Consider the following 8,713-nt stretch of genomic DNA (forward strand, 5'->3'; position numbering starts at 1 on the left):
ATGGTCGAGTTGTTGTCTCTTTGACACATTCCCCATTTCCATTCTCAATTTTATTTACTTTAAAAAGTGTTTAAAAAAAAACCAAACATTTCTCATACATCTTAAACTGCACAAATATTCATGCAGGTTAGTTATATAATGTTTTACAGTATATTTGAATAGTTTGAAATTACCAACATTACTGTTTACATTTTAAAGTAATTTAAAGTCCTTCTGATGAAGATAAATATCTCGATATAAGCAACATGAAATTGACAAAACTAACATTTATACCTTTTAAGGATCCAATTAAGGTGGTACCAAACACCTTGAATATAATTGATTTTGCTCGTTGTATTTTCATAAAAACAAAATATTCTGTTCACTTTGACACTTTAACAAAAAAAATAATAATTGAGAAGCTTAATATTTCCTTTATAATAAAACGTGATTTAAACATTCAGCTGATTTTTACAGAGTTATCTCCCTGTAGTGTTATGTAAACCAAACATAAATACTTCTTCGTACAAGAATATATTAATTTTTATCAATCAACATTATCCAATAAAACTAACAACTTCTGTCGCACAAACGTAGGAGATTTTACTAGTTCAGAACATAATAGAAATAATTGAGTGATATGCTCTCCCTTTTCATAAACATCAAAAAAATTAAAGGTTGATAGTCATAAGTCTACAAGTAAAAATACAATGATGTGCTGTTTTGACATCTAGATCCACTAACATAGATGGTTTTAAGTAAAAGTGACATTGTTCCACGCTTTATGAAGATCATGATATGCAATATCAAAAACTTCCGTCCACTTATCATAGCAAACAGTGTGCTGACAAATTTTATTTTGAAGTAATAAATACAATTCTTTTGTAGAATGCAAAGATAACTCTGACAATCAAGCTCCGTTTTTAAAAATAGCAGTAATATTTACAGAGTGAGATATATTTCTCCTATGAACATTTTTAAAATAGTTTCAGTCCCTTCTTTAGACAATATTATCATTAAATAATACATATTTTCACAAAATTGTTAATATCACAATGATTATAGTTACATTTTGTATCATCTCAACTATTATAACCATGTCTCATATTGACTTAAATAATCTTTCAACAGCATTAATTAAGATCAAGCTCTTCTAAAATGTTGCTTAGGATGTGAAATAAATTAGTATCTGTGCATCAGTTTATCAAAGGCGACAACCTCATTTGTTTCACTAATAAAAACATGATTAAATTCACAACCTCAATAAACAAAACGCTAGTGCGCGCAAATAAAGACCTATACCTAGTCCATCTAGTTCTGCCAAGGGATTGACTTCCAGTCTTAGCTGTTGAAAGTCCGCTTCACTAATCGGACATATTATCGTTGGAACAGTTACGGTGTTTGAATCGGTTTCTGGCACTGGACCCGCCCAGTCTATACCGTAATTTTCAATATCTCCAATTTCTTCCTGTACAAAAAGGTCATCAATACCACGGTGTCCCTGTCCTGCTTGTTGTAGCACACCAAGAACAAACAACTGTTTAGGAGAATGTCCTTGTTCCGATGACAAACTGTGCCTATTCCACCCATCTTTAAAAACCTGAAGTGCGGCCTTGATACGTGGTGCATAAATGTATTGCAGACACCATAAATGCATTTCATTAGTAACATCAAGGCATTCATTTCTCTCCAAGAAATAAAACAGTTGGTGGAAGACACATGTGCATGATTGAAACATGTCACGCCACAAACGCTCTATTCGCTGGTTGTGAACACTTCGTCCCGTTATTATTGATCCCCTGTCTGCACCTCTATGGGCAATCATGAATGTTGCAATGTCTAGATTTTCCCGTCCATGATCTGTCCTTACTCTGGATGGTACTCCAAACTCCTGACAGGCGTTTGCAAAGGGTTGAAAGGTTGTACTCGCCTTATTGTCAAGAGCAAGATTTAAAAAAGTTAGCATTCTGCTGTACCCGTCAATTCCTCCATGGATTACCATACCCCATCTGAAAAATTGGATAATTATATTCTTACGAGTATGCGTGAGAACTGAGAAATCAACTATAATTTTCAAACGTCAATGAAATACACCCGTTGGAAAATAGTTAAACTTGATATATTAGTTATGCGTGACATGAATTCGCCGGTATATAATGATGTGTTCTAATAGCGTATGCCTAGAAAAACCAGATGCTCCGCAGGGCGCAGCTTTATACGACCGCAGAGGTCGAACCCTGAACAGTTGGGGCAAGTATGGACACAACATTCAAGCTTGATACAGCTCTGAATTTGGATTGTGATTAAATAGTTGACACAACATAGGTTTCTGACACAGAATGATTGGGTCTAAGAACTTAAACTTAAAAACTTAAAATTTTTAAATTGGACATTTGCCTATTATGGTCCAATATCCAAAATCTAAATATATGGTTAGATTCAGCATATCAAAGAACCCCAAAAATTCAATTTTGATGAAATCAAATAAGGTTCAATTTTGGACCCTTGAGACCTCAATGTGGACCAGTTTGATAACCGGGCCCAAATATCAAAAATCTAAATACATGTTTAGATTCAGCATATATCAAAGAACCCCATATATTCATTTTTTGTTGAAATCAAACAAAGTTTAATTTTGGACCCCGATTTGGACCAACTTGAAAACTGGGCCCATAATCAAAAATCTAAGTACATGTTTAGATTCAGCATATCAAAGAACCCCAAGAATTCAATTTTTGTTGAAATCAAACAACGTTTAATTTTGGACCCCGATTTGGACCAACTTGAAAACTGGGCACATAATCAAAAATCTAAGTGCATGTTTAGATTCAGCATATCAAAGAACCCCAAGAATTCATTTTTTGTTAAAATCAAACTAAGTTTAATTTTGGACCCTTTGGACCTTAATGTAGACCAATTTGAAAACGGGACAAAAAATTAAGAATCTACATACACGGTTAGATTCGGCATATCAAAGAACCCCAATTATTCAATTTTTGATGAAATCAAACAAAGTTTAATTTTGGACCCTTTGGGCCCCTAATTCCTAAACTGTTGGGACCAAAACTCCCAAAATCAATCCCAACCTTCTTTTTAGGGTCATAAACCTTGTGTTTAAATTTCATAGATTTCTATTTACTTATACTAAAGTTATTGTGCTAAAACCAAGAAAAATGCTTATTTGGGCCTCTTTTTGGCCCCTAATTCCTAAACTGTTGGGACCAAAACTCCCAAAATCAATCCCAACCTTCCTTTTGTGTTCATAAACCTTGTAATTAAATTTCATAGATTTCTATTTACTTATACTAAAGTTATTGTGCGAAAACCAAGAAAAATGCTTATTTGGGCCCTTTTTTGGCCCCTTATTCCTATACTGTTGGGACCAAAACTCCCAAAATCAATCCCAACCTTCCTTTTGTGGTCATAAACCTTGTGTTTAAATTTCATAGATTTCTATTTACTTAAACTAAAGTTATAGTGCGAAAACCAATGTGTCTTCGGACGACGACGACGACGACGACGACGACGACGACGCCAACGTCATACCAATATACGACCGCAAAAAATTTTTGCGGTCGTATAAAAAGGGTTTTAAATTGGTAGTAGGTGCGAAATGTATTTCCAAAACAACAGTTGCAAATAATTAGTCGTAAAACTATTATTTAGCTTGTTTTTCTCATTGTTCAGAATATGAACGATTATATCATACTCAAATTCTAGATTTACTTATTTCAATAATAACTATTTCTTATGAATTTATAATCAGTAGCATCTTTGCGAAGAAAATGCAATGCATTTAAGATTTCTTCCGTTTACTCATATTTTGCATGGCAAATATTATTTTGCCGTTAGATTTCGCACTGATTCATATAAATATAAACTGTTTACACAGAGTCACGCTTTGCATGTATGAAATTAAATGAAAATACTCTGACATGTAAATTAAGTACAACATTTAAACTCGATGATCCGTAACTAAAGCAGGAACAAATACCTCTGTGGAAATAAAATAATGTCTACTAGTTCAAATGCATGTCCCAAGTCAGGAGCCTGTAATTCAGCGGTTGTCGTTTGTTGCTGTTTATCATATTTATTGTACGTCTGAACCAGTGACAATTCTTGTTTTAAATGTTTTAAATTTGACATTTCGGTGACTTCTATAGCTTACTATGCGGTATTGGTTTTTCTCATTGTTAAAGACCGTATAGTGACATATAGTTCTACGCAATTTTGTCTCTGGTAGAGAGTTGTCTCATTGGCAATCATACCACATTTTTTTTTATTCCTCGACCGGTCTGTGTTATTGTTTGATCTTATTCTTTATGTCGATCTGAACAGTTAAGCCTTTTCAACTGATTTTCACAGTGGATGACCGTGAGGGCATTCCGGTGTTATGTTGCCGTAGTCATTTCTTTTTTTTTGACTGATAACCGATCGTATTTAGTATAATTACGCAAATATTATTGAGTGCAAAAATAACATTCCTTTTCGCTTGTTATAAATTAACTTGGATACTGAAGGATGTTAAAATATCTATATCTACGGATATGAACGTAGATAACGAATTTATCCCCGGTCTTAGTCCAAATCTGGCGATTATTAGAGAAATTCGACCACTAAGTGTAACGTGAAAGCAACGTTTTTTTCTTCATTTTTTTTAAAATCTTTTTATTGAAATTTGTGAATTTTACATATTGTTTACGGGGTGTAGGACTACCCTACAGGTAGTCAAATATAACACGTTTTTATACAGAGACAGAGAAACTGAGATGGGTCGAATCTGGCGCTCAATGTTGTGAAAGTTACATCATAGACGGCGCGACGTTGACGTGGGTAGTTTGCATAGCTAGGTCTGTAGTCCCATTCATTGACAATGTGGCAGCCAAATGACGCATTTACTAAAATGAGTGCAAATGATCGACATAATAAGTTAAAATTGTTAGTGGATAAAATATTTAATTACAGACTTCATTTATAATCTGCAGAATTCTATATTTCACAAGGAACAACCATGGAAATAAGGGAAACGCGCGCGACGTCCCCCCCCCCCCCCCGGGTAATGGATAGCAACGTCCGGGGATATGAGTTAACAACCAGGGGCTATGGGTTTTGTTACGAAGTTCTTTAACCAATCAAAATCCTAGAAATATACTAAGCCGGGGATAAGTTTTTTCATGTCTCGTTGTTGATGGCCGTGTGGTTGCCTATAATTGCTCATATCCACCTAATTTGAACTTTGTTGGATAGTTGTTTCCTTGGCAATCATACCACTTTTCTTTATTTCTAATTTTCATTTAGTCTTTAAAAACTGTCAAAAACACAAACATTCAAATTATATAACAGTTTTAAAGTAAAAAAACATGTACATGCTTGTCAGAGTGGGTTATGTAATCTCCATGAAAATGAGATGCGAATGAAAGTGCTAATACAATTGACTTATCAAAAGCCGACTATACGGTATGGTTATTTTTTCATTGTTGAAGGACGTATGGTTGCCTATAATTGCTTACATCCACTTTATTTGAACTTTGATGGAAAGTTGTCTAATTGGCAATCATGCCTCATCTCATTATATTTATATAAATTACAAATTTCAACATTTAAACTATGAAAAACATTCTGGTATATAAGTTGTCAAAACATATGTGCTTGGAAAAAACGTCAATGTCAACACAAGTGCATACCAAACACCATTGACGTACCATTAGTGGTTCCCTTGGATTGATCAAATCACAAAATAATACTTGTAAACTGTTGACGACGCAACCATCGATGCCGACGAAAACAAAAAGCCCACAGAGGCAAGGCAATAACATTGAGCGTATTAATAACATGTATGAATTTTACCACGTTCGATCATATCATTAGATAAAAATTATAAAATATGTATATATTTCAAAGTTACAAATATTTCGTGACCTTATCAACTTGTGATTCCCATCTACATGCCATAAAGCGTTTGGACCAGAAACTTGGTACGATCTTCTTCGTATCGTTCGGCACCATCGTATTGCTACTCCGGCTTCGTCAACTCTGATGAGGGATTCTGCTACTCTTCGTCTTTGCAAGACGATTCCTTCTGTTTTCAAAATTCCTTGGACCATTCGTTGACCTAACGATCTGTTAAACTGGGTTATCCTCCTTACATGATTATCTAAATCGGTGTCACTAATGACTGCATAACGTCTCCTTAGGAGTATTCTGTAGTCCCTGAAAATAATTATTTTCTATGTTATTTAGAATATGTTCGGGATAGTTTACTCAGGTTTCACCGAACATATCAATTCTTTTTATAAGTCTACTCAATTATCGAATATATATATCAGAGTATTTTCCATGCAATGGGTAACTCCACAGATACCACTTGCACTAGAGTATCAAAAACTGCTAACCCTTCTGATACAAATGGGATAGAACCGGTTTTTTCGTTCGGTTAGTGTTGTACAATATTTAGTTTTCTTTCAAATGTTTTGTTATTGCTGTTTGCATGTTCGTCCTTATTTACTTTGGAGATGGTGTTGTCTTTTTTCTTAAGATTCGTTTTATTCCCCCCTTATTATTTAGTTATATAATCTAAGATATAAGATTGCTTGCTGTATCATAAATTGTTAGAATTGAATTTGATATTTACCTCAATCGACGCTTTATGCTAGATACTGATACATGTAGAAGACTTGCCATACATTTTCTAGAAAATCCAATCTCAACCAAAAATTCCAATTGCTCACGAGAGATGTGGTACCTGGGGCGTCCTATTCCGCCATATTGAGATAGCCTTAATCCAATATGTTCTGTTTCCGACCTGTAAAAGAGTGATGAATAAATCTAGTATCCAGATCCTTCTCCTCGTTTTACTAATGACAGTTTTTTTTTGGTGAAGAAGAGTCCTGTAGAGAGTCTATAACAAAACTCTGCATTCCCCGCCTACGACAGTAGAGGGGGCACAATGTTTAGGTATGGGTGTCCGCCCGTTCGTCCTTTTGTTCGCCTCGTATCTGGTTAAAATTTTGGTTTAAAGTAGGGTAATGTTTTGGTTTGAAGTACTTTTGGTCATAACAACTTCACACTTAATACACATGTATATTTTAAAGTGAACTGTTTAATATCTATATATGAATGCATCGATGAGTTAATGCCACAACCTCGTAACTGAAAATGTGTCACTTTTCAGAAAATGATATACAAAGTTTGATTGCCAATATAAATTTCATTTTACTTCAAAAATGTATCAAATTAACTTTGATTGCGCAAATACTCCTAATGGTTATAATTTTATAATTTGATGCTAATTGGATGGCAGATAACCGATACAAATGCTTTTGAAATGTTTAACGGATATATAAGCATTCTATAATGATTAAATTTGATGCAGATGTGTTTGCCATAAGGTCATAGCTAGTGATAACAGGTATCCGCTCTTAGGTATATCATATTTTAAATTTTGTTTGATAAGCATCATTGCATTTGCAAGCGATGAGAGATTGTGGAATTTAGAATATGAATAAATATAACTGAATGAATTTTATTTACTTTAAACGTTATATAAATTTAACAATGATATACATACACACACTGTTATAAAGCATTGTTAAGGAAAAAAGATTATGTAAAGCAATACAGTAGATGAAGGAATTATGGAAAATGGATTTAAACTGAAAATATTATTCAATTCGCAATTTCCTCAACCGATAAGAGATGGTTACAAAATTTCTGAAACATATGTCATTGTCTTCATAATACTTGTTTGACCTTTATAACACATAATACTATCTACACAAAGACCTTGGCTTGATGAATTTATTGTGTGAATTAGTATTCATTAAATCTTAAAGACATAGAAATGCAATGAAATGTATCGAAATTCCAAAAGAAAATCGTGTGTTATAGCTGTGTTTCACAAAAGAATATACAGTAACCCCAAATAAGATTGAAATCATAATCCAACAATTTTGTTGGTTTTTCGAAATCGTTAATATCATTTAGCTCGTATGAAAGAAAAAAAAATACTGAATTAGACTTTCCTTTCAGTATATTTCTTTTCCACCAAAGCCAAGTTATCTTGATTGTTTTCTGTTTATATTGTATGATTTTCTTTTAGAATAGACTTTAAAACTTACATACTGCACTATTTATCACACTATAATATACCAAAATATACCATGACAGATTTACCAAAAAAGTATGATAAAATACAAAACACAATTATGTAATACAGTTTATGTAATGCATACCGCATTCGGTATATGCTAGAGAAGGAGCAAGTCTCAATATAACTTAAGGTTTTATTATATCTGATAATCCTCATATGCATGAACATTGTTAGATGTTGTTTTCCAATGACAGATCAGGGTGTAAGTCTGGGGTGGTGTTATCGAAGCTATCTTAGGATTAGGACGTGACTGTCCTAAGACCATCTAATGACACGTCTTTGTCTTAAGTCATGATCTCGAAGCTCTCTTAACTTAGGATATATTGCATTTTTCGTCCTGGTGTTTTTTTGTGTCAGATAGTAATCCTATGTAGAAGCTAAGTTATTGTCTTGGAATAACACCTGACCTCGAGTTAACAGTAAATGCTTAAGCTGGTACAGTCTGTTTAACTTTGCATTATCTTGGACTGTCCCTCCATCAAATTGCTGGACGACCATATCTGGGGTGGTGTTCTCGAAAGTATACTAAGATTCAAATTTAGGATGGATCATCTTTGGACACTCTTATGGAAATGATATATGGTT

General features: G+C 33.7%; 1 protein-coding gene across 1 annotated transcript; it reads right to left on the reverse strand.

The window, feature by feature from the left end:
- Nucleotides 1–565: 565 nt before the first annotated feature.
- Nucleotides 566–8,417, reverse strand: LOC127734689 (uncharacterized). Its single transcript, XM_052244683.1, has 3 exons — nucleotides 6,611–8,417; nucleotides 5,899–6,189; nucleotides 566–1,988 (listed from the first exon to the last, which is right to left on the reverse strand). The coding sequence occupies exons 1-3, from the start codon at nucleotides 6,658–6,660 to the stop codon at nucleotides 1,232–1,234; spliced, it is 1,098 nt and encodes a 365-aa protein (XP_052100643.1). The 5' UTR covers nucleotides 6,661–8,417; the 3' UTR covers nucleotides 566–1,231.
- Nucleotides 8,418–8,713: the final 296 nt, after the last annotated feature.

The sequence above is a fragment of the Mytilus californianus genome, unplaced genomic scaffold, assembly GCF_021869535.1.
Source record: "Mytilus californianus isolate M0D057914Y unplaced genomic scaffold, xbMytCali1.0.p SCAF_3, whole genome shotgun sequence".
Classification (NCBI taxonomy): domain Eukaryota; kingdom Metazoa; phylum Mollusca; class Bivalvia; order Mytilida; family Mytilidae; genus Mytilus; species Mytilus californianus.

Bases quoted from the DNA above. Each gene is read 5' to 3' on its own strand.
- LOC127734689 (XM_052244683.1), bottom strand. From the start codon at position 6,660: ATGGCAAGTCTTCTACATGTATCAGTATCTAGCATAAAGCGTCGATTG. The intron at 6,190-6,610 runs GTAAATATCAAA...AATTATTTTCAG, and splicing joins AGCATAAAGCGTCGATTGAG to GGACTACAGAATACTCCTAA. The intron at 1,989-5,898 runs GTCACGAAATAT...CCAATTTTTCAG, and splicing joins GGGAATCACAAGTTGATAAG to ATGGGGTATGGTAATCCATG.